This window comes from Manis javanica, chromosome 4, assembly GCF_040802235.1.
Source record: "Manis javanica isolate MJ-LG chromosome 4, MJ_LKY, whole genome shotgun sequence".
NCBI lineage: Eukaryota > Metazoa > Chordata > Mammalia > Pholidota > Manidae > Manis > Manis javanica.
The window spans coordinates 147,830,322-147,857,325 of NC_133159.1; the positions used below are offsets into that span (position 1 = coordinate 147,830,322).

General features: G+C 36.2%; 1 protein-coding gene across 7 annotated transcripts in view; it reads left to right on the forward strand.

Moving 5' to 3' along the window:
• The first annotated feature begins 3,454 nt into the window (after positions 1-3,454).
• The window catches only part of TRIM37 (tripartite motif containing 37), a 145,235-nt gene continuing 121,685 nt past the window's right edge, over positions 3,455-27,004 (forward strand). The window contains exons 1-8 of one of the 7 annotated variants that reach the window (XM_073235332.1): positions 3,455-4,099; positions 5,748-5,849; positions 15,888-15,928; positions 17,507-17,623; positions 19,651-19,738; positions 22,255-22,377; positions 23,684-23,807; positions 24,617-24,684. In XM_073235332.1, coding sequence (XP_073091433.1) covers positions 4,079-4,099; positions 5,748-5,849; positions 15,888-15,928; positions 17,507-17,623; positions 19,651-19,738; positions 22,255-22,377; positions 23,684-23,807; positions 24,617-24,684 — 684 coding nt within the window. In that variant the 5' untranslated portion in view covers positions 3,455-4,078. The remainder of the gene's footprint in view (positions 4,100-5,747; positions 5,850-15,887; positions 15,929-17,506; positions 17,624-19,650; positions 19,739-22,254; positions 22,378-23,683; positions 23,808-24,616; positions 24,685-27,004) is intronic. The other 6 variants (XM_073235326.1, XM_073235328.1, XM_073235327.1 and 3 more) reach the window with 6 other exon arrangements.

Sequence of the window (27,004 nt, forward strand, 5' to 3'; positions counted from 1 at the left end):
TTGTGTGTGTGTGTGTGTGTGTATGTGTGTGTGAATTTCCCTATTTATTTTAAAGTAGCTATTGGCAATAAGGTAATTGTCCAAAGTAGGGATAGATTGCGATACAAATGTTAATCACAGGGCTGTTTATAATAGCAACACACACACACACACACACACACACACACGTCTGGCTAATTGCAGGTAAACAGGCAAATAAATCATGGTGTATCTATACAACAAGATGTCAGATTGCCAATAAATTATTATTAAATGTTCTGGGAAATGCTGAAGCTATATATAGCAAGGAGAGGGGAAGCAGATATTGCAGTTTTGTAGTTAAGATTGGGCTTTGGAGTTATATTTGAGATGTAAATAGGTTTTAAATTCTAGCTATGTGACCCTGAGCTGATCACTTAACTTCTTTTTGTCAAAATGGATGGAAGAATGATGGGATGGTAGTGTTTGGGTTTGATATTGAGTTATCCTTCAATAAATGATATTTCCACATATGTAATAAAATGAGACATTGAAAAGACTAGGGAAAAACATGTCAAATGTTAGTTCTGCAGGTTGTAAAATTATATTTTTATGTAAGGAAATTGGTTACAAGCATGTTTTTGTCCATCAACAAACTTATTAGTACTTGACAAACAGGATTGAGAGAGTAGCTTCAGTTAAAATTGACCTGTCTAGTTTGAATATTCAAAGAATGGAAAGCCCCCCTCTTTTTAAATTACAGAGAAATAAGTTACACCTTAGTAAAAGATGTTAATTTTCTTCAGTATTCAGGCACTTTATTAAAGAAGTTAATGGGATGGCTCTGGAAGGTCATGTTGATTGGTGGGACTGAAAAATAGTATCCCAAAGTATCATGAAGCGGTCATAGCAAGTTTCGGGTGTGAAAGTGGTTTTGCTTTCTATCAGGAAAACCTCGATTTTACTATTTTTCCTCTGACTCCCTTCAGTTATCTTTTAAGTATTGGTTCTTCCCCTCATAGTCTCTTTGAACTTTTTATATTTGTTTCCAAACTTCATTTATTGCCTTTATGTGGCTGATTCCCAAAATACAACTACTAGATCTGGATTTGTATTTCCAATAAAAACCTCTATTTGAATAATCAGATCGAACATATCCAGAGCAGTTACTGATTTTGTTATTTTGTTAATGGCCACTATTCTGTTAGCTGGAATTAAAAGGTTTGTATCTCTTTATCCTAATCAATAGTCTATATAATTGTTTCTGAAATTTTCAGAGTATCCAGCCACCACTTTTTCCTCACTCTTACTACCCTAAATTTAGATATTTTATTTCTCATCTGGATAATTGTTTTCTTCTATGTGACTACAGTGTTTTTCTATCTTAAGTTGTAAGGAATAAAAATTTTAATTAGGTTGTATTTAATACTTTTAACTTTAAGAAATTAAAAAATAAAGAATGCTTATTCTCCAGAAGTAATCTGAAAACTCCTGAGGATTCTAGGTGGATGCAAACTAAATTTGTTTTACCAAAATAGACTGATAACAACAACAAAAAGGCTGATACCATACATTGTACTGCAGCTGCACTTAGTTTTTTTTCATTTTAAATATATTTTGGGTATCTTTATGTCACACGTCTGCCATTCTTATGAGTGTACTGTAATTTTTACCATTTCCTTATGGATAGTCATTTAAACTTTCTAATAGGCAAGTTAGAAGATGGGGGGAGAGCATGCTGGGGGAGAGCAGAAGTGTTGGCTCCTCCTTGCGGAATTGTGAGGAGCAGATCACAGGTTTCTCAGTCCACAGGATAGTGTAGCATCCTGCCAACTAAATTGTTTTCGCTTAAGTTAGCCAGAATCTGACTTTGTGCTTGCAACCAATAACTTGTAATTAGTTGTAATGTTTCATTCTTGTGAGCTATTGCATAAATCTTTAAACATTTTTGTGTTCTTGGGCAAACATCCATTGGAACCTAGTAATACTTACCATGTTGTCTTGCCAATGGGTTTCAGCCCCAGGCAAGTTCGCTATGGATTCAATGTGACCAAAGAAATTGACAGCAAAACTTTCTTGGGGTGAAAGGGTTATACCCAACTTTATTTCCAGGTCACTAAAATCACTCAGAGCGAGTCTGCATGCAGCAAGCTGGTCTCTGCCTCTGGGCCCGTCTGTCTGCACAGCCATCCTCTGGGCCTCTGCCTGTACAGCTGTCCTGCATAGTCGTCCCACACAGCCATCCTCTGGGTCTCTCTGCCTGTACAGCTGTACCGCACAGCCTTCCCTCACAGCCGTCCTCTGGGTCTCTCTGCATAACCGTCCCGCACAGCTGCCCTCTGGGCCTCTGTCCTCAGCGCTGCCACCACTCCAGCCTCTGCTCTCTGGTGGCCTTGCCATCCTGCCTGTGTCACGCCCAGAGCACTGGGCGGAGCTCTTTATATAGTCAACAGGCATGTATTGGCCACAGGAACTCCCATTTTATCCACACATGTATCTGTAGTTTTTCTTGTTTTCAACTGTACTGGGTAGCAAGGACCAATTCTAATTACTCTAGATCCCAAGTGCAGTACTGTACCACAACTTTTTAAATTGAGGTGAAATTTGCAAAACAAAATTAGCCATTATTAAAGTGTATGACCAGACATTTTAGTACAAATGATGTGCAACCATCACCTCTAATTCCAAGACGAATTGATTTTGGTGAAATTTTTCAGTCAGATTAATCTTACTAAATTCTTTGTCCGTGAGTCACATATTTAAAAAAAATTGTCCGCCTCTTAGGTGAAAGTCCAAATGCTTTCATATTCTATAACTTTTTTCTAGATTATTATCCCGTGCACTCTAGGTTGGGTTAAATGGAATAACTCAGCAACAAACCAGGACGGAAAAATTAAATTTATGATTTGACACAAGCTCTTTTTTTTGAATTCCCGCAATCTTTAAACATCTCTTAGGCTAGAAAATCGTAGAAAGCAGACGCCAATATTGGGAAGCTGAATACAGCTGATACCTTTTTGTCCTTTTCATAGTCCCATGGCAACAGATCACTTCAAGCTGCAGGAGATGCAGGGCGGGCTGTGGTGGTGGTATGGGTCGGATTCTGCAGTCTGTTCCCATCCACTCACTCGAAAAAAGAAACTACACGGTTCTAGGCCGCAATGTGGAGCTTTGTTTGGGTAGGTGTGACGAAAGTCTTAAAAACCTGGGAATCTGGGATTCCTCCAAGAGAAAACCACTAGCTACGAATCCTCTGCACCACCTTTCTCAAGGTGCTGGTTTCTCAAAGTGCCGGCCGCCTGCAGTCAGATCGCCCAGCATGGTCATCGGAAACGCCGACTTGGTGGAGCCTCAGCTTAGACTCACGGTGCCCGAATACCTAGGGGACGTTACTCCGAAAACTGCATTTCCCACTAGCACTCCAGGTGGCTCCAGTCTTTGGCGCTGAAAAGTTTGAGACGGGTGGGCCCCGCCCGATGGGCCCCGCCCCCTGCCCTTCCCCCTCCCCAGTGGGCGGGGCACAGTGAAGACGCACATTCTCCGCGGCCTGCGCGAGCCTGGGGCCGAAAGCACTCAACCCTGCGGGAGCAGGCCGCCAAATCTCGTGTGTGGCCCACACCGCGGGAACTAGGCGCCCGCCTCTCGGCTCCGCGCCCGTAACGAGCGCCCTGCGCGCATGCGCGCTGTGCCTTTCCTCGGCGCCGCGCCTTCTGCTGCCCTGGTTACCGTTGGTGTCTGCGAATTTCCTGCAGCACCTTCTCTGGAGAGTAGCGCCACCGGGCTCCAGCCTCAGTGCTATAGGCCCGTGCCCGCGTCACGTGGGCCGAGGCTCCCTCGAGGTGGCTGGCGTGCGGCTGAGTCCAGAGGAAGGAGCTGTGGCCGCCAGTCGCCGTCCCAACTGCGCCTAGGGCAGGCGCGCGGATAAAAATGGCGAAGTGGGGGTAGCTGGCGCCGAACCTGAAGCGATGGGGCGTGCAGGTGGGGCGGTCGTCGGAGCTCTTTGACGTGGGCGCCAGGCTGTTCTCGGCGGCAGTCTGATCTGGCGACCTCGGGCCAGCATCTGATAGGTCGGACCACGGACTCCGCGGGTCGCCGAGGCCCCCGCCGAGAGCCGGAGGCAATGGATGAACAGAGCGTGGAGGTGAGTGGGGTTGAGAAGGTGGTGGTTAGTCTCCCCCAGCCACCCGGTGAGCGTTCTTTATTTGGGGAGCCTTGCCCTAGTCCTCCTGTAGGGTACCTCCACCCCGCCGCTGAGGAGAGGGTTGGCCGGGTGCGAAGGACGCCGTGTTCGTTCTGTAGCTCTTTGGGTGCCTTATGCTCTGACCGTTCCCGCAGTCAGGTGGTGCGTTATCCTGGCGTTTTCGTGATGTCTTGGCATCGGTAACTCATCCCCACTGGGATTTTGCAAACCACAACTTGTGCAGAGCAAAATTGCAAATTCATTAGAAAGACCAGTTTTGCTCGGGTCCAAATCTCCGTCCGAATGGATAATCACTCTCTCCTAGCGGTATATTTGCAGATTTCTGTCATTCTTTCATTGAATGAGGATGTAGTCATTACTGTCATCCTATTTGACTGTAGTTTTCCAGAACAACCTATTTAACATCTGACTCTTAGAAGTTGTGATTTCCAGTGGTTGGGATATGTGTGTACAGTCTATGAACATTTAAAAGGATTGCTTATTGGACGTAATTATACAGTAATTGCCAACTTTTGAACCTTCTAAATACTAAAATAACTAAATCCTTGCTTCTTAGTAAGGATCAACTGTGTTACTGAGCTCTCGACTTCAAACTAGTTCACCCAATGGTCTTAATGTCCACCCCCCAGCATCTGCATCTCACAGTTCTTCCTGACCCTGCAGAGGTTACAGTTAGATTCATGTGAAAGTCCCCTTAATTATTCATGTGAAAGTATTATAAAGGTTTTGTAACCTTTTCTTGGATTTAGGAGAGTTTAATGCTCCTGAAACTGAGTAAAAATAAATGTGAGTACTGTAAAAATAAAATACGTAATAATCTACATCTAGTTATATCTGTTTTCTTGTCGGTTAACTTCCTAAATGAATTCATCCGAAGCTTCCAAAGATAATACTGTTCCATTTATTTAAGTTTTTTTCCCCCCAAACCTTCATAGAGGTACCATCAAAATTCTCAGTAGGGGCATAATCTTAGCCTCAAATAAGTATCTAGTTGGTTGCAGCATTAATGCAGAAATTGGGATTTCTAGATTCTGAAAATTAGTTTATTGATCAGAGTACATGGCCATTAGGATATCTTTTTTAAAACTTTTAAAAATTATAGAAGCAATCCAGCTCCCTTGGGGAAATAGCAGAAAAAGCAAAAAGTTAATGTTTATTCAATCATTTAGTCTGCCTTTTTTTCTTGCTGTTATATATCACAAGTATTTTTTCAGTATTATTCAAGAAATATTCTAGTGAATCATATCTATGTCAACTGCCATTATTTAATATTTTCAACATTTGTGCAGTAGCCACATTCTTGCCATTATAATTAGTGCTTCAGTGAAAATATTTGTATGTAAGTCTGAGTTTCATAATCCTTTTCTTAGAATAGAAGCACTGGTGAAGCTTAGAAAAAAGAAAGCACTTTTTCTAGATGTTCTGAGGTATGCTGGATCTACACTAGCCCAAATTCTGATGTGCAGTATAGTTAAAACTGAGACGTTATCAGCCCAAAATAAATATGGAGTGAATTGTTTTAAGCATACTTTTTACTCTTGATTCAGTAACCTAAACTGGTAGGCCTTACATCTTTTATCATTTTCAGAGCATTGCTGAAGTTTTCCGATGTTTCATTTGTATGGAGAAATTGCGGGATGCACGCCTGTGTCCTCACTGTTCCAAGCTTTGTTGTTTCAGTTGTATCAGGGTAAGTTGTATTTCTTCTTATATGCATTCAGTGTATGCAGGATATATTGTGAAAAATAACTATTTCTCTTATTTTACATTTTGTGTTTTTTTTTTTTTTAAAGTCTTAAATGGATGTTCCTTAGTAGACCATCAGTGCATATTGCTTATACTGAGATGAATAATCATCAAATGATAACTGCCATGAAATGTGTGGATACCAAAGTCCACTGTAATTTTAGTATATTTACATTATTAAATCACTGCACATTTAATAAGTACTTATGAAGTGCTTGCCTGCATTGTGTTTGGGGTTGAGGGATTCTAAGATAAATGAAGAAGTGCTTGCCCTGTTAAGTCTGATTGAGAGAGTGGACTTTATGTTTATACTGAAGAATGTGTAGTGTCATAAGGCACTAACAAAGTGCTGTGAGACTCAGAGGAGGGAGAGTTTATACTTGTTTGATGGGTAAGATGGAGAATAAGCTAGTAATGGGTTCAAAGGCAAAGAGTAAAATCATGTAATTTTTTTTTGGTATCATTAATATACAATTACATGAGCAACATTGTGGTTACTAGACTCCCCCCATTATCAACTCCCCACCACATACCCCATTATAGTCACTGTCCATCAGTGCAGTGAGATGCTATAGAGTCACTACTTGTCTTCTCTGTGCTATAAAATCATATAATCTTATACATAAAACAGATCTTAGAAATGAATGTAATTAATTTCTTTAAAACTTGAATATAGATGAACCCCTCAAACAAAATTATGAGGAAGCCTAAGATATAAAACAAAACATCTCATTTTGATTGTATGTGTGGCTTCAATAGCAAATCTGCAGACCACAGTTGAAAACTGCCCTGCCCACACTACGCTTAGTAGATTATTTCCTTTACTGAGGAAATCAAACCCATCTAACAAGCTCTTCACCCTAAAATTTCTCTGTAGTTCCTTTCTCTGGCCTAAGGAAGATAAATACCGTTTTGTCAAGAGTAATGTCTGTAACACTTAAAATAATTTCTTCCAGTCACATAGCTAGCAAATGACAGAGCTAGATTTGAACCAAGAAAGTCTGGCTCTGGAACCTGTATTTTTTGAAATGTGTGCAGAAGATGTATGTTATACATTATGCTAGTTTCCTAGTCATGAACTAAGAGACTGAATCTTAGTTTTGTTTCCTCAGTTATAGAATGTGGGTAAAAAGATCTGCCTCATGGGATGGTTGTGCCATTAAATGAAATAAGCTGAATAGTAATTTAGGAAATATAAAGTACTGTCCACTTGTAAGGTGCTATTATTAAAACAGCAGCTAATACACATATCATTATTTATGTTTTATAAATGGTGAAACTGAAGCTAGAAAAAGTAATTGGCTTGTAGTGTGGATCTGGACTAAACTTTTTTGATGAGGGTTTGTAATGACCTCTGTTTATTACCTTATACTTGTTTGAGTCTTTATTTCTTCACAGTTTCTTCTTCCTTCTGCTCCTTAAGGGCATATATTTCTTTTTTCTTTATTTTTTATATATTTTTATTAAGTTATCATTGATATACACTCTTATGAAGGTCTCACATGAAAAATAATGTGGTTATCACATTCACCCATATTATCAGATACCCCACACACCCCATTGCAGTCACTGTCCATCAGCCTAGTAAGATGCCACAGAGTCACTACTTGTCTTCCTGTGCTACACTGTCTTCCCCATGATCCCCCCTACACCATGTGTACTAATCATAATAACCCTTTACCCCTTCTCCGTCTCTCACCCCTCCCCTTTGGTAACCTCTAGTCCCTTCTTGGAGTCTGTGAGTCTGCTGCTGTTTTGTTACTTCAGTTTTGCTTCATTGTTACACTCCACAAATGAAGGAAATCATTTGGTATTTGTTTTTGTCTGTCTGACTTATTTTACTGAGCATAATACGCTGTAGCTCATGTTGTTGCAAATAGTAGGATTTGTTTCTTATGGCTGAATAGTATTCCATTGTATATATGTACCACATCTTCCTTATCCATTCATCTACTGATGGACACTTAGGTTGCTTCCATATCTTGGCTATTGTAAATAGTGCTGCAGTAAACATAGGGGTGCATGCATCTTTTTGAATCTGAGAACTTGTTTTCTTTGGGTAAATTCCTAGGAGTGGAATTCCCAGGTCAAATGGTATTTCTATTTTTAGTTTTTTGAGGAACCTCGGTATTGTTTTCTGCAATGGTTGAAATAATTTACATTCCTACCAGCAGTGTAGGAGGGTTCCCCTTTCTCTGCATCCTCGCCAGCATTTGTTGTTCTTAGTCCCCTCCTTCAAATTTAAATGAATAATCTTGCCGGTTCGAGTATTCTTGGCTTGAGACCCTTCTCTTTCATTGCATTGAATATATCATGCCACTCCCATCTGGCTTGTAAGGTTTCTGCTGAGAAATCTGATGATAGCCTCATGGGCTTTCCTTTGTATGTGATCTTTTTTCTCTCTCTGGCTGGTTTGAGTACTCTGTCCTTGTCCTTGATCTTTGCCATTTTAATTATTATATGTCTTGGTGTTGTCTTCCTTGGGTCCCTTGTGTTGGGAGATCTGTGCACCTCCTTGGCCTGAGAGACTGTCTCCTTCCCCAGTTTGGGGAAGTTTTCAGCAATTACCTCCTGAAAGACACTTTCTATCCTGTTTTGTCTCTTCTTCTTCTTCTGGTATTCCTATAATGCCAGTATTGTTCCAGCAAATGGTCACACAATTCTCTCAATATTCTTTCATTCCTAGAGATCCCTTTTTAATCTCTGGGCCTCAGCTTCATTATATTCCTTTTATCTAATTTCTATTCCATTTACCACCTCCACTACATATAATCTGCTTTTAAATCCCTTCATTGTATGTTTCATTTCCCATATTGTATTCCTGAATGATTGAATCTCAGTCCTGAGTTTGTCCCTGAGTTCTTGAATTGTTCTCTGTATCTCCATGGTTATGATTTTTATTTTGAAATCTCTTTCAGGAATATTGGTGAGTTCAGTTTCACTTTGGCCCTTTTTAGGTGTTTTGGGATTTTGGTTTGATTCAGGTTCCTTTGATGTTTCATATTTGTATGTGGCGCCCTCTAGTGCCCAGAAGCTCTACTCTCTGGAGCTGCTCAGCCCCTGGAGCAATGGTGGGGGTCACAGGGGAGTGGAGCTTGTGCCTGTGAGGAGGAAAGAGCTGTGTCCTGCTTCCTGGCTGCTGTGTCTGTCTCCACTGCCAGAACCAGTGGGCTGAACACACAGGTTTAAGCCTCTGCTTTGCATTTGTAGCACCTGTAGGCAGAGTGTCCCTTTGGCTGGCCTGACGTGAAAGCAGGGGCTGCCATTTGTGAGCCGGTGCCGGCCGGCCAGTAGGAAGGCGCAGCAGGCTGCATATCACGGTGAGGGGCCTCAGAGCTACATAGCCAGCCAGGGTTGCCTGCATAGCATAGCCAGTGCCTGAAGCCCCTGAAACTTCTCAACCTTCTGGGCAGAGTGTGCCTGGACAATTTTGTCTACCTGACCTTTCTCCTGAGCTGCAAGCTCTGTTCAATCCCTGCCCCTTTAGCAGCCCTCTCGCTTTTAGGAAGTCTTCTGCCTGCCTTTCTTTTGTCCCAGAGCAGCGGATGTGGATCCCTGTTTTCCACAAGTGGCTGGAATCTCCAAGTATTCTGCCTATCTTAACTTCCCAACCACACTAATCTCCAGAGTACCATGCAAGGTAGGTTCGTGCTCCCAGAGCAGATCTTCAGAGCTAGGTGTTCAGCAGTCCCAGGCCTCCACTCCTTCTCTGCTCCATTTCTCTTCCTCCTGCCAGTGAGCTGGCGTAGTCAAAGGCCTTGGGTCCCGCCAGATCACAGCTTTGATCATTACCCTGTTCTGTGAGGTCTTTTCTTTTCTCCAGGTGTATGCAGTCAGGCACAGCCTTCTTTCCTGTTGCTGTTTCAGGAATAGTTGTATTATATTTTCGTATTATATCTGGTTTTGGGAGGAGGCATCTGTCTCACCCTTCACCACCATCTTTAATCCCTCCCCAAAGGCATATGTTTCTTAAATATTGCTGCTGGCATGTGATACTCTGAAGTTTCTTGGAAAATTTCATCTGTTTTGGGGAAATTTGATCTGCTCTTCTCTTGCTGATTTAACTTTCATCTTTGTGTGTATGGCTCCTGTATCTCTTCCTTCAGCTTTAACCTGTACGTGTCTTACCTGATTGTCCTTCTAGCATCTTGGACTTTGTTTCAGATAACATTCTTCCTATCGTTTTCTCAAATTGACTCTGAATTTTTTGTTCTCTTCTGTCAGTTGCTCAAACTTGAAACCTCTTAAACCAATGATTTTTAAGTCTTGTCAGGTATCTCCTAGTGTCACTTTTGTCTGTCCTTCCTTTCCATTACTCTTACTACCATCCTAATAGAGAAATACAGGCATATCATTTTTTTTCCCTCCCAGAAGCATCACAGATTTATTGCCTAAAGGATAAAGGCTAAGAACATTAGCCTTACATTCAGATCATCCAGATGATTTGATTCTAACCTTTCTTTCTAGAGCTGTTTTGTTTCCTGAATGTACCATTTATTCATTTGTTCATTCAACAAGTATTAATTGCATGCCTCTTTGGAGTTAGGCATTGATTTCCCGAGGAGTTGAGTTATTTACTAGGTGGGGTATAGACAAAAACATAAATAGATAGATGTTAGAAACTAGTAAGTGCTATGAAGAAAAATGAAACTGAATAGAAGTATCGAGTGGGGATTTTGAGGAGGGTATGAGCAGTTGGTAGCTATTTTATATAGGGTAGTGTGGGAAGGTCTTCCTAAGAAGATGACATTTGAGCAGAGGCCAGAAATATGGGAGTGATTTGAATACCTAGGGGGAGAAAAACCCAGGCAGAGAAATCTGAAGGGGCAAAGGCCATTAGAAATATGTTTAGAGTGTTGGGAAACAGCAAAGAAGCCAGTGTGGCTGGAGCAAAGTGGACAGAGGAAGAGCGGGAATGGAGATGTAGATAGGGGTCTTTGTAGATACCTTTGTTTTTAAGTATGATGGTAGTTATTGAAAGCTTTTGAATGATATGAATTAATATTTTAAAAGTGATCACTCTGGCTATTGTGTGGAAAGGAAACTAGGCAGGTGGGAGAGGAAATGAGACCATTTAGCGAGTGCTTTATTAGTGAATGGTGGTTTTGACTAAATGAATGTTGGTTTAAACTAGAATGCTAACAGTGGAGGTAATGAAAAATATGGCAATCCTACATATATCTTGAAGGTAGAACCAATGGATTTGTTTACAGATGGGATGTGAGGAAGGTTTTGTATCACATTTGGCTGAATGAATGGTCTTCCAATTTTCTGAGATAGAAAAAGTTGGGGAGGAGCAGATTGGCTATAGATGTTTAAGTTTTGTTTTAAATGTGTCAAGTTTGAGATGTTAATTATATATAGAACGAAATATTGGCAATTGGAGATACGAATCTGGAGTTGAGGAAGGGGATGTTAGAGATACTGATTTATTAGCATATCGGTAGTATTTAAAGCCAGGGGATTAGGTAAAATCACCAGATTACCTCCTCTGGGAAGAGAGTTTTAGGTCTGAACTCTGGGATATTCAACAGTTAGAGGTCGGGAAGAAGAGGACTCAACAGAATAAGAAGAAGTTGCTATGATTGAGGCATCACAAAATTCAAGTGGAAAACATATTACAGAGAGGAGTAGGTTAGTTATGTTCATTTGACCACGGAAATGTAATTATCTGTGACAATCTGGATACTTGTGTCATTGAATAAAAGAAAGGTTTAGACTGATGAATAGACTGGTTCAGAGTCATCTGGTAGTTGATGACAGACAAGGACTGGACTTATTCCCAAGGCTGTTGCATTACTGAATCCTCCTCACAGCAAAAGGTGGGAACATTGGCTGTTTTCAGGCCAGATCTCCTTCATTCTTGTAGCTACACTCAGTTGCTTCCCTTTCATTTCTTGTTCATATTTTTGTATTTTTTCCCTTGCTTTTTCTTCTCTCTTTCTTTCTTATCCAGATTTTTTTGACCCTTTCTTGATTTTCAGCATTGGTAGCACTTCATGGTTGCCTGTAATTATTAAATTTGTTTTATTTTCAAATTTTTGCAGCCCTTTTTTTGTTACCTAGGTATAATTGACATACAATAAACTGTGTATGTTTAATGTGTATAGTCTGATAAGTTTTGACAGATATATACACTTGAGAAAACATTACCACAGTCAAGACATGAACATATCTAATCCCCAAAAGTTTCTCTGTGCCTCTTGGTAATTCTTCCTTCTACTTGTCTCATTCCCAGGCAACCACTGATTTGCTTTCTCTCACTACAGATAAATTTGCTTTTTCTGGAATTTTGTAGGTGTGGAATCTTAACAGTATGTATGTACTCTTATGTGTCTGTCTTTTTTAACTAAGCAAAATTATTTTAAGATGCATCTATGCTGTGTGTATCAATTCCATTCCTTTTTGTTGGTGAATAGTAGCATGCCATTGTATGCATATGTCCCAATTTGTTTATCCATTCATCTGTTAATGGACACAATGTTTGCTTCTAGGTTTTGGCATTTACATAGAAAACCACTATGAACATTTGTATACAAGTCTTTGAATGGACTTCTGCTGTCTTTTCTTTTGGGTGAATAATTAGAATGGAATGGCTAGATCAGATGATAGTTACGTTTATCTGTTTAACAAACTGTCAAACTGTTTTCTAAAATAGTTGCATCATTTTGCATTCTCACCAGCAGTGTATGAGAGTTCCAGTTGTTCCACATTAATTTCAACACTTGGAATGTTCAGTCTTAAATTTTAGCCATTCTCATAAGTATGCAGTGGTACCTCAGCTTACTCTTAAGATGAAGGAAAAGACAAGGGTGCCCTACTTTCATTACTTCTATCCATTAACCTTTCCCCCAGCCCCTGGTAACCACTATTCTGTCTCTATTAATTTGTCTAGTCTAAGTGGAATCATAATAGAATAAATGGAATCATGTAATATTTGTCCTTTTGGGTTTATTTCTGGACTCACTAGTCTATTTCATTGGTCTCTTTTTCTGTCCATATGCCAGTACCAAACTGTTTTGGTTAATTGTAGTTTTGTAGTAAATTTTGAAATCAGTAAAATCTGAGTCCTCTAACATTGTTCTTTATTAAGAAATGGAGATATATGAATTTTAGGTGTACATGTTCTTTTTCAAGTTAGTATTGGCTACTTGGGGTCCTTTGATATTCCATTTGAATTTTAGAATGGGTTTTCCTGTTAAAAGCACCATTGGGACTTTGACAGGAATTGCATTGATTCTGTAGATTGCTTTGGGTAGCATTGTCATCTTAACAATATTAAATCTTCTAGTCCATGAATATGGGATGTTTTTCCATTTACTTAGGACTTTAGCTTCCTTCAGCAATGTTTTAGTACCTTTCCATGCTTAAATCTTTCAACTCCATGGCTAAATTTATTCTTAGGTATTTTACTTTCTTTTTTTGATGCAATTGCAAATGTATTCTTAATTTCCTCTTTGGATTCTTCATTGCTAGTGTAGAGAAAAGCAAGTGCTTTTTGTGTGTTGGTTTTGTATCCTGCAACTTTGGTGAATTTGCTTATTTTACAGTTTTTTGTGGAATTTTTAGGATTTTTTTCATAGGAGATTATATTATTGCAAACACATAATTTTACTTTTCCAATTTGAGTGCTTACTTCTTTTTCTTATTTAATTGCTCAGGCTGTAATTGTCAGTGTTGTGTTGACTAGAAGTGTTGAAAGCAGTTATCCTTGTTTTTTTTCCTGATCTTAAGGGAAAAGTTTTCAGTCTTACCATTGAATATGATGTTCAATGTAGATTTTTTAAAATATGAACTTCATCAAGGTGATGAAGTTCACTTATTTCTTAAGTGTTTTTATCATGAAAGGATATTAGATTTTATCAGATGTCTTTTCTCTATCATTTGAGATGATCATGTGGGTTTTCCCCTTTATTTTATTTATTATGACATATTACATTGAATGGTTTTTGTATGTTGAACTATCCTTGCATTCCAGGAATAAATCCCACTTGGTCATGGTGTATAGATTTTTAATAATACCTTTGCATTCAGTTTTCTAATTTTTTTGCTGAGGATTTTCTTAGCACAGTTTTGCAGAGTAGGTATGTTGGTTCTCTTGTTGCATGTGAGGAAATGAGTTCAGTCACATGTCTGGTGTCTTGCAGTCATAAGTACCAGAGTTCAGGTCCCAGTACTAATGCTTATGATTCTTTCATTTTAATGAAGGAGAGAAATTAATTTTTAAATTGAATGTGGGCAGTTGTTATAAAGATGTTCCTTTAACATTGCTTTTGCATTAATATTGTATCATTGGTTCTTTGGTTTTGGTTTGGGAGAAATATTGTTTTCCCCAAAGTATTAAAATTGCTATATATATTTTGTGATTAATTTAGATTATGGAATACAAGGTAAAAATGTGACAGATGTTTAGAGAAAAGAAGAACACTAGCCTGGAATAGGCAGAAAAGTTTTATGTCAATGGACATTCCCATGGGACAGCACATGGAGAGAGAGACTAAATAATAGCAAATACACAAATATGTAATAAGCCTGTTTTGACTGGAAGGGAGGGACATATTTAAAAATATGAACTGGTCACTTCCTTTGATGGTCCTGATCTTTATAGAGCTTATACTCTGACAGGGAAGGGTAGACCAACAAATAAGTCAGTGTAATAGAAGTGTTAAAAGCACAATGAAGGGAGAGGTATAGGTTGCTGTGGTAGAGCATAGCAGTGGTATTAAAGTAGTCTTTAGAGTCAGAGAAAGCTTCTGGAGGAAGTGACATATAAACTGAAATCTAAAAACTGACTAGGGATAACCTAGTTGAAGACAACACCTGGGCAGAGAGGTGAAACATAAGAAATTGCCTAACTTGGGGCTCCTAGGGTGAGGTAGAAGATGAGGCTAGAGAGATGTGGGCTGAGACCAGCCTTGAAGGACTGCTATGACTTTAGCAGAGCACTATTTGAGGGGAAGAAACCTGACCCAAATCTTATTTTTGCTGAGGGACTGAAGAAATAATGTTCAATTAAGCATGGAGGAATCCTTTTCTATTTTCATCTTCCAGCTTTATTTGCTGTGCAGTACCTTTTTCCCTATTGCCTTTAATCTTTTACTGTGCTTTAAGGTTTCCTTGGGAATTTTATTTCTGAGTTAATTAGTTGACTTTAGGTAAGAATTTATGTTATATATAGAAGTAGAAAGGATAAACAGAAATAACAGGCATTGGGAGAATATGGGTATAGGCATGTATAGTTAATTACCTCTGAACCTGTTTACCAGATATTAAATATTTTGCCAGACTGTTAAAACAAAGTATTTAACCATAGAGTTAGTATATTTAGAAAGATCAGTAAATCTTAGCATCTCCCTATCCAATATTTATTAAAATGACTAATAGAATCTGAGGTTTAATAGGAACATTATTCTCTTATAAAATCATTTTATAATTATAAAGAAGCCAAGTTATGTAGATGTTTAAATTACTGAATTTTAGAACTCTTTTAAGACTCAAAGTTTTGCTATAATTGCTTACTCATATTTTAGGTCTAATTTTTATATCCATAATCTATATACTTCAAAATTAGTTTGCTTTCCTAAAAAGGAATTTAGTAGTACCTTAAACTTAACTTTATGATAAGTTAGTTAGAAGTAAATCATCACTGTGGTTTATTTTTGGGAGTGGCAGTGACAGTGTCATTACTTTTGTGAAGATTATGCACATTTCTGGAAGATCTAGGTAGTCCTAGATCACTTTCTGTCCAATGAGAGAATAGCTTCTTGAAACTATTTTGGAGTGAGTTCTGTCCCTTTGAAATTTATGTCATGATGATAATGAGAGGAAGACAGTAGATTGCCTGTTTCTATAAGTATCTATAATTAATGTACACACTAGAGAGTTAAACTCATTAAATCTGGTATATGAGTATTCGATATGGACCAATTAAAGTAATGGTGTTTTATAATCAAAATCTGTTTTTTTTTGTGTGTGTCCTTAGCGCTGGCTGACAGAGCAGAGAGCTCAGTGTCCTCATTGTCGGTAAGGGTTTTGCTATGATTATTTGTGAATTTGGAAAGTAGTAAGGTGGTAGGGTTGGAGTGTGCCCTAATTAATACTCTTGAAGCTCTTTCTTCAGTCTGCCACCTTTCTCCTTTTTGTGAATACAACTGAGAAGATAAGCAGTTTAGATTAACAAATGCAGACTAATTTATCTGATTTAGAATTACATAGGATGCATTACATTGTTTATCATCTTTTAGAAAGTCATTGTGAAATTTTCAATTTACCTTTTATAATTAAAGAAGAAAAAATTGAAGTTTTTTTCCACATAGTATATAGATAGATGTAAAATTAGGCTCCTATTTCTCATACTTCCAACCTAATCTTTTCATGAGATAACACTTTGGAAAGAAATTGTTAGGTTTGGTATCTATTCTTCTAGACACTTTTCTGTATATATATGCTGATGTTAATATGCAAATATTTTCTGAAAACACACATAATACTGTTTCATTATTTGCTTTTTTTCCCCAATATAAAATACAGTGTTATGCTCCTTGATGGTAGGTGCACATGTCATTTTTTAAAAAATGTCTAAATAATGATCCACTATGTGACTATGCTTCGATCTATTTATGCTTATACTGAGATACATTTAGTTTCTACTTTTGGTATTTCAAATAATGATGTCAGATTGCATTGAAGGAAAGGTATTTATGTTACATTCTTAATAATAGATATAGAAGTGCCTTTTTCCTCACAATCATGTCAACACTGTATATTACCAGTCATTTTTTGTCATTCAGCTAAGTGGAAAGTGGTATGTCATTTTTAGTATGCTTTTTAAGAAAATGGTAGAAACTGAGCACCTTTTGTGAAGCATTTTTAGTTTATATTTCTTTCTTACACTACCTTTTCACATACTTTGCCCATTTTTCTTCATGTATTGTTCACTTTTTTCATACCAACTTTTAAGATGACCAGCACTATCAAATAGAACTTTCTGTAATGATGCAAATATTCTATATAGCTTTGTTGTCCAATTTGGTTGCTACTAGCTATATATGGCAACTGAGCACTTAAAATATATCTAATATGACTGTGTAATGAACTTTTCTTTTTATTTAATTAATTTGAATTTATATTTAAATAGTCACATGTGACTAGTGGTTATCATTTTGAACAGTACAGATTTAGACTTAAGGAATTGAGATTTCAGTCTGTAATCTGAATTGTCAGTATTTTTTCCTTCAGTTATTTTTGTATATGATAGATTAATTTAAAAGTAAGTTGCAAACCATGCTTCATTGTGTCTGTTATTCTTTTAATAGCAGTATGGTATGAATATGATTGTGAGCTCTATTGTGAGTGATCTGTTTATTTTTTCCTTGATTGATCATTTATTTTTTTTACTACAGCATTATTAAGGTATAATTGACAAAATTGTAAGATATTTAAAGTGTACAACGTGATGATTTGATATACATGTACATTGTTAAAGGATTCCCCCATCGAGTTAATACATCCATCACTACACATTTACCTTTGAAATGTGTTTATTTTAGAAAATAATCTCAAATTCCTGAATTAGAATATATGTATGTATTTCCTTTCTAGTGCTCCACTCCAGCTACGAGAATTAGTAAACTGTCGTTGGGCAGAGGAAGTAACACAACAGCTTGATACTCTTCAACTCTGCAGTCTCACCAAACATGAGGAAAATGAAAAGGACAAGTACGCCCTCAATTTCTTGCTTTCTTTTTTTTTTTTCTTTTATATTGAGGTACATACAATGAAATGCACAAATCTTAGTGTACAGCTTGATGATTTTGACATGGGTATACAGTCATGTAACCATCATCCAGATCAAAATATCAAGTATTCTCACTAATTTTTAACTCCTTCACCTATTTTACCCACCCTCCCACCCCTACGGCCACCACCACTCTGTTCCCTGTGTTTATGAGTCTCTTTTAGTTTTGTTTATTCATTTGTTTGTTTTTTTAGAATCCATGTATCAGTGAAATGGTGTTTGTTTTCCTCTGTATGACTTGTTTCACTGAGCATAATACCTTTTAGGTCAATCTGTTTGTTACAGATGGCAAGATTTCACTCTTTTTATGGCTGAGTAATATTCCATTATATATGTATACCTCATCTTTTTTATCCATTCATCTATCCATGGACATTTAGGTTGTTTTCATATTTTTGTTATTGTAAATAATGTGATAAACATAGGAGTGCATATATCTTTATTGATTTTGTTTTCTTTGGGTAAATTCCCAGAAGAAATTGCTGGGTCATATGGTGTTCCTATTTGTAGTTTTTTGAGAGACCTTCCATACTGCTTTCTATAGTGGCTGCACCAATTTGCAATCCCACCAGCTGTGTATAAGGGTTCCCTTTTCTCCACATCCTCACCAACACTTGTTATTTCTTTGTCCTCAATTTCCTTCTTCATGTATTTCATAGATTTTGCCATATCTTATTTTAATGACACTGTTGAAAGTTTCCTTTAGTTTCTTAGGGGGACACTTAGGTATTTTTCTTCTGGCATGGTATAGGTATCATTATTTGGAAGACCCTTTAACTTTCTTTTCTTTTAACTTCTTTATTAAGTTGGTTGCATAAAAGATGTACATTCTCATACTGATAATTCTTGTCTTGAACAAAAGCAACAAAAAATAGGGCATTAGCAAGATGTGCTTTACATATGAATAATTTTGTGGTAAGGATAAGAAATCTGGCCCTGTAGAACAAAGATTAGGAAGCAAAATGTGAATAAACTGTGTACTCAGAATATACCCAAGTGTGTGGGTAGAGACTGCAGACCCCTTAGGTTCCTTGTTTATATGCATAATTCCTTAACCATTTGTGAAATAAGAGTAAACATTACAAAACATGAAGTCAGATTTCATTTATTTTCACGAGTGCTAAACTCAAAATTACAAATTTATTGAATCTAAATGTTTCAAAAGGAAAAGGCAATCTTAATTTTTTTAACCTTATGAATAGGATCTGCAAGAAAAGGTAGATTGTTTTACTCTACTTGCAAGGAGACAAGGTCTTTCTTTTCTTGTAAGGACTCCAATCCTGTTGGGTTAGGGCTCCATTGTTATGACCTCATTTAAGCATCATTACCTCCTTAAAGGCCCTATCTGCAAGTAGTTACATTAGAGCTTTAACATAGTAATTGAGGGGTGGGGGATACAATTCAGTTCATAACCAGATGTAGCTTCATTCGTTTTACATGTAGATATCAATTTAAGAGAAAATTACTTCTTAAAATTGAGTTATTTTCATGAAGATTTGATACTCTGTGATTAATCACATGTGTCTTGATTATTTTAAGCATTAGCTTCATGTAGGAAAAATATTTGTGCATTTGTACATGCTCATGTTGATATAGATTAATAGTTTGATTTGCCTGAAACATAGTAGTAGGACAGAATATCATCTTCAGTGATATTAGAAAATGGTGTTATATTTATATATGTATACTTAGAAACCAATCTGCATTTTCATGTGATTGTAAAGTCCTTACAGATTAATGGAAATAATATTTTAAAAAATTATGTCTGCATGTAATTCTCTAGCTTAACTTATAGAACCCATGGAATACATTTTATATTGTGTTTCCTGAGATATACTTGTTCAAAATTGACCAAACTGTATGCCCAAACTTAGGATCTGTTGAGGTAATTATGTTCCGATTTTAATTTATTTAATTTGTAACTGTATTTTCTTTCCATAATATATAGATGTGAAAATCACCATGAAAAACTTAGTGTATTTTGCTGGACTTGTAAGAAGTGTATCTGCCATCAGTGTGCACTTTGGGGAGGAATGGTGAGCAGAACACATTTAGCATATTATTTTGAATTAGAGACAACAAAGCACTGAAATATTTGATTTAAATAGAAAATAATACTGTTTTACTCTGTTTATAGAATGAAAGTTGAATATATTTGCATTATAGCAGATGGTATCATATTTTCAGTTATTCCAGAAAAACTTTTGTGGGAGATTTTGATGTGGGAGGTATGCCCTTACATAAATATTTTAATTGAAATGTGTAAAATGTATATTCATTTGCAGATTTATTATTGCAGAATCCAGGTGTCTTCTTTGAGTAAAAATCAGTTTATCAAATGTTCTGGTCACAATTTCCAATTTTGGTTTCTTTAAAGTGGAATAGCAACTTTAGACATTTGTGAAACAATATGAATGCTAATGTCTAGATTTATTTATTTATTCATTCATTCATTCATTCATTCATTCCAATCTAACTCAAAAGTAGTTTTTAGGATAACCTACTTTTATGAGGTCTAAATATTCAAGTTAGTTCTCTTTAAAACAGCTTTTTATTTATATTCATCTGTTGTTTAATATTTATATCATGTACTTAGTAATAAACTCAATTTGCATAAATAGTTTTGAGAATAAACAATAGGTTCTTGGTGGGGATTGTTAGTCATAGTGGGAGCAGAAATGGGTAGACATCTGTTGATGCTTGATAGCAATGAGAATTGATCATTCTTTGAATATCAGTCATCATATTTTAGGGAGAGAATGGCAGGCAAGTTGGTTGAATACAGCTCAATTTAGAGAGCTTTCTGTTCGAATTTGAATATTAATGTACTGACTAGAAAAAATAAAGTTCCCATAATTTAGTACCTAAATACACAGGTTTTGCAAAAGCAATGGAAATGTTCTTTTCCATACTTAAGTGGACATGCAAAAATCTGTGTCTTTTTTATCTTAGAGATCATGGCTTGTTGTTTTGGTTGAATAAGACAATTCTAATAAGAATTATCTGTTGTAGGACGTTTCTTATAATAGAAATTTAAATTCTATTTGCCAATAAAAAGAGTTATAAATTACAATACTAAAATTGGATAGAAAATTCATTTTAGGTTAGTTTCAAAATATTATTTTTTTGAATTTGTATGGTCTTTCTATCTCCACAGTAACTTGTTGTGGAATGAGAAATGATTTCATTGCTTTTGGGGTAGCATACCATGGGTCTTTTTCCTCAAATGTCTTAATAATTTATTCAGTTGTCCTAGACGTGAGGGGTTCAATGAAGAGCAAGACATATACCAAATAATTAGTTCTAGTTATTGTTGTGGTAGGCATTAAAAATAAACGGGTGGGGAGGGAGGGAGAAGGAAATTGTGGGGTATCATGATTGGTGCACATGGTGTGTATGCGGTCACGGGGAAGACAGTGTATGGCGTCATGGGGAAGTAGCTCAGAGAAGACAAATAGGGACTCTGTGGAATCTTACTACACTGATGGACAGTGACTGCAAAGGGGTGGGGGTAGACTTGATAATAAGGGTGAATGTAGTGACCACATTGTTTTTCTTGTGAAACCTTCATAAGAGTATATATCAATGATACCTTAAAAAAAAATAAATAAGTGTACAGTGCCAATAAGAGTGAATATGGAACCTGACTTTGTAAACCTCAGGCAAGATCCAAAGGATGAGTATGAGTTAAGAGGTACGAGTTTGGGGAGGGAGGATGAAGGAAAATTAATTTTGAATAAGAAGAAGTTAATTTTGCAAAGGTTTGGTGAGAAGAAATTTGAGGACATGGAGGAAGAAGGCTAGTGCTGAGAAAGAGAAGATTGGTAGATACGGTTGTGTCAGATGTTTGGGCTATGTTTAATGATTTTGGTTTTCTAATGAGTAAAGATTTCTAGATAAGTGTAAACATTTTGGTAAAGTCCTTTATCTACAATCTTGAATTTCCTACATGGACCAAATGGTTTTAAGCAAGCTCTGGCCTATTTTTTTTTTTATTAAGGTATCATTGATATACACTCTTATGAAGGTTTCACAAGAAAAATTATGTGGTTACTACATTCACTCTTATTATTGAGTCCTGCCATGCCTCATTGCAGTCACTGTCCATCAGTGTAGTAAGATGCCACAGAGTCCCTACTTGTCTTCCCTGCGCTATACTATCTTCCCCATGACCCCACACACACCATGTGCACTAATCATGATACCCCTGAATCCCCTTCTCCCTACCTCCCCACCCGCCCTCCCTCACCCCTCCACTTTGGTAACCTCTAGTCCCTTCTTAGAGTCTGTGAGTCTGCTATTTTGTTCCTTCAGTTTTGCTTCATTGTTATACTCCACAAACGAGGGAAATCATTTGGTATTTGTCTTTCTCTGCCTAACTTATTTCACTGAAGCTCTGGCCTATTTTAACAAAAGAACAGCAGCCAGAAAGATAAAATTCATTTGAAAATATTAACCCATTTATTAGTGTCCATGAAGTCTTAATGAAGGAATGTAAATGTAGATGAGATAAATGAAAATTTCCTAAAACTATTCTTATTAATTTAAATAGCATGGTGGACATACCTTTAAACCTTTGGCAGAAATTTATGAGCAGCATGTTACTAAAGTGAATGAAGAGGTAGCCAAACTTCGTCGGCGTCTCATGGAACTCATCAGCTTAGTTCAAGAAGTGGTAAGACAGTTAAATTACTAGAAGGTCATTATCCCTTTTATAGTTTAAGGTGTTCAAATCAGGATTTGGAAATTTGATAAGATATATTTATAATTAGTCTCACTAACTTCAAACTAGCTGAGGAATGTACATCCAGACCTCTGGCCTATTCTACAGTGGAGCCAAAATATTGCCTCTTCTTATGCAGAAATAGAGAATTAATAAATCAGTTAAATAAGCCTATTTGTTACAAAGTCAGTATTGACTTTTACAAAATCATCAAGCCATTCATTCTTTGTACCCCCATCTTTTGGGAGAGTTTCTCCTACCAAGGAATGAGCTATTTCTGATGTCCGTAATTACATCACAGAAATGAAAGAATAATACTTAACACTACTATTCAGATACTTCATGGGTCAAATAACTTTGGTGAGCTATTTACCATTTGTAATATGGGAAAATATGATAAGCTTCAAACATTTAATTACTAAATATACTTTTGGAATATATTTGTTTAATGTTGCTAGAATAACAGTTGTTATTAGTGAGGTTTGTGAACTATTCCTAACTTAAGATGTCTTTATTTTACCCCTTCAGGAGTCAAAATCTACATCATCATATATTATACACAGAAACTAGTGTTTTTGGGTTGCATGTATGCTACCTACAAACTAATTTTGGAATATAAACAAGTTTGATGGCTCCTATTTGGCCATTTAAATTTTTTCCTATTTTCCTTGGTTATTAGGGAGGGTGCTCTAGGTTGAGATTCTCACTGCTTGTATTTATAGGAAATATAGGGAAGATTGTTTTTTATTTTTGGTGGTATGCTATTATGAAATCTATATGTAGTCTGCAATTTCTGAAATCCCTATTTCTCTCTGTGTTTAGTTCTGAAAAACAAATTTTTAAAAACTTTGTAAACTAGAGTACAAATGGTTCAAAAATTTTTCATTTGCTTTAGGGCTTTGTATGATGTGGACTTCACTGTGCTTTTTTGTTTTTGAATAGTGATTTCCTATTGGGGCTTTGAGTATTTTATATATGTTACCTAAACCAATTTTGTGTAATTACATATCTTTCTGTTTACTATTAAAATGTCCTGTACTTTATTATGATTTATTTTAAGAATAATTTTTACTGATTCAGTTCAGTGTGGAATCTTTTAAAGGAATGAGTTTCCTTTGCTGTATGAATAATTAAAAAGTATTGGCTTATCATTTTTAAAGAGGAAATCAATTTAAGAAAAATTGTAGTGCTTACATTAATGTCTGTTTGCTTCTGTTTTAAAAATTCTTAAATATTTTTTTACCTGTTTATCTTACAGGAAAGAAATGTAGAAGCTGTAAGAAATGCAAAAGATGAGCGTGTTCGGGAAATTAGGAATGCAGTAGAGATGATGATCGCACGGTTAGACACACAGCTGAAGAATAAGCTTATAACACTGATGGGTGAGTGTTTTTCTGTGCTCTTGGAATACATGATGCTTAGAGCTTCCTTGAGGTTCAGACTTTGAAGAGTTAGTGTGGTGAGTTATTATAGACTAGGAAAAGATTGGTTTCAAAAATAAAACTTCCATCTATTAAATGTCCCTCTGTGTCAAATAACATTACACCAAATTGCTGTAACTTATGCTAACTTCATGGGATATGCTTCCAGCTCTTCAGACGCTGTGATTTACTTAGAAAATGGTCTGATTTGTCAAGCATGTCTACCTTGTCATTTTTCGTTTTTTGGGGGGAATGTGGGAAACATGTAAAACAGTTTCCTCCTTTTCTACAGTAACAATTTTTGTAATAATTCCATTATCTCTCTATGTTTCCAGCTTCTTGAGACTATTTTCCTCTGGGCATTTTTGTTTTTTACAGGTTCTTATAGTCACAGACTATATCGTTTAAACATTTGACCTACTTATGACATTCCTCTCTTTAACTCACAATTAAAATTTTGGAAGGAATTATTTCAGAAGAGTTGAGTTAAAAATTTGCCTTTCCAGATCTTTATATTCCTTAGATGGAGGACTAGCATTAATCTCATTACAAAGTACATTGTCATTTTATATTTCTTAGATGAATTTAATAGACCTAAATTGCATTTTGTCTTAAACTATAGTTAGGGTTGGTTCTGAAATCCTCTTGTCCAAGCTACTACAATATTAGTTTCAATTTCTTAAAGCTCTAGAAAAGTATTTTAGTAGAAAGTTAATTTCATTCCTATACTGATAATGAGTCTGAATGTTGGTGTTTTGTTATTTTTAAAGGTCAGAAGACATCTCTAACACAAGAAACAGAGCTGTTGGAATCCTTACTTCAGGAGGTAGAGCACCAGGTGATGAAATATTAGATGTAATGTAATAAAGTCTTTTCCTTTTTTTGTCCATATACTTTGAAATTTTTTTTTTGAGAGAGATTATATAAAATCAGAAGATATGGGGATCTATCTATGTGCTATAGTAGGGATTTTCATGAAATAGGAATCAACTGATTCTTCTCAAGTTTTTTCCATCATATTTAGGGTCTAGATAAAGTTAATAAGATTTATCCTATTTTGTAAGAATGGAATTTTTTTACTGAGAGTAGCCCATAGGAATCTGTATGTTTATCAATGATTAAAATCTTCTGGAGGCTCTCTTGTACCCTCCTGGCCTGAGCCAAGAACTGTCCTCTCGCTTTCTCTCTCTAAATAAAGGCCTCTGCCTTGCTCTCCTAAAAAAAAAAATAATAATAGTAAATAAATAAAATAAAATAAAATCTTCTGACATTGTGAGTTAAGTGGTGGCTTCAAGATAGACTGTTACTGCCAGTTACATTCAGTGCTTCTTACAGAAAAGTTAGTGCTTCTTACAAAAAAAATTTTTTTTTTATTTATTAAGGAAATTTTATTAAGTACCAAATAGATAGCAAACATTGTTTTAGATGTTTGGAATACGGCAGTGGACAAAATGCCAAAAAATGTCCTCACAGAGTTTATAACATAGGTGGGGTTTAGGTAGGGATAAGTACATAGTAAATGAATAAATAAAATGTAGAGTGTCACGTAAATATTTGATATATTCATCTGTCTTGAATTTGGTTTTTGGAATTCTGAATTCCTCTCTATGCCTGATACACAGCTATTTCCTGAGTTGTTACCTACCATCCTATGAATTACTACCTTCATTTCTTTCTTGGGTTGAATCCTATGTTTCCTGATTCCCATGACTTCCACTCTCCTGATTTACTCACTTGTTTTGGTATTACATTTCCTTCAGTAGCTTTCCTGAAAGGGTAACTAGAAGAAATTTTTCAAGACTTCATGTCTGAAAATATTTTTGTTTACTCTTTACGTTTGATTGACAACTTGGTTGTCAGTTCAGTATATAAGTATTTATCGAAATACTCTGATTTTTCTCTTCAGTACTCCTGTTCTTAGCCATGCATGTTGTTTCCCCAGTCCAGAAACTTTATTTTATACCCTCCAAAGAATGAACTAGCAGCCTTCTGCTGGGTTGATGGGACAACTGAAATCAGTTATGGTGGAGTATGGATGGGGATCTGGGGATCTGTGTGCTTTTTTTTTTTTAACAGCTTTATTGAGGAATAATTAACAAAAAATAAACTCCATGTTATTTAAAGTGTATAATTTGGTAAGTTTTGATGAATGTGAAAACCTGTAAAACTATCACCATACTCAAGATACTGAACACATCCATTATCCCCCCAAATTTCATTATGCTGCTTTATAAGCTCTCCTGGTTCTCCCCATGTTTTCCTCTCCAGGCAGCTCCCTAACTCCTTTCTGTCATTATAGATAAATTTGTGTTTTCTTGAGTTTTATATAATTGGAATCATACATTGTGTATTTGTTTTATGTCTGACTTCTTTCACTCTGCAAAATTACTTTGTGATTTGAACTGCTGAATAGCATTCCACTGTGTATAAACACCACAGTTTGTTTTTTCATTTACCACTTCATGGCCATTTTGGTTATTATAACTTTCTGTTTTTGGTTATTACAAATAAAGCTACAGTGAACACTCATGTACAAATCTATACATGGAAATATATTTCCTTTTCTTTTGACCCTACCTAAGAATGGCTGGGTCAAATGGTAGGTGTATGATTAACTTTTTAATAACTGCCAACTATTTTCTGAAGTGATTTATACTTCCATCAGTAGTCTATGATAACACCCATTCTTCCACATCCTTGGCAACACATGATACAGTCAGTCTTTTGAATTTTAGCTATTTTCATAGGAGTGTCATGGAATTTCATTATGACTTTAATTTGTATTTGCCATATAACTGATGATGTTGAGCATCGTTTTCTGAACTTATTTGCCATCTGTATATCTTGTTTGTTAAGGTGTCTTTTCATCTCTTTTGCCCATCATTTTAGTGACTTGTTTTTCTTGTTGAGTTTTGGGAATCCCTTATATAAAAAGCTGGATATAAGTTCTTTTTTAGATATATGCAAAGATTTGCATCAAGTCTGGCTTTTTTTCATTTTCTTAAAACTTCCTTTAGAATAGAATAATTTAAAAACTTAGATGAAGTATAAAGTCATCAGTTTATTCTTTTGGTGTCATAGCTAATAAATATTTACCTAATATGAAAGATTTTCTTCAGTGTTTTCTTCCAAAAGTTTTGTAGTTTCAGGTTTTATAT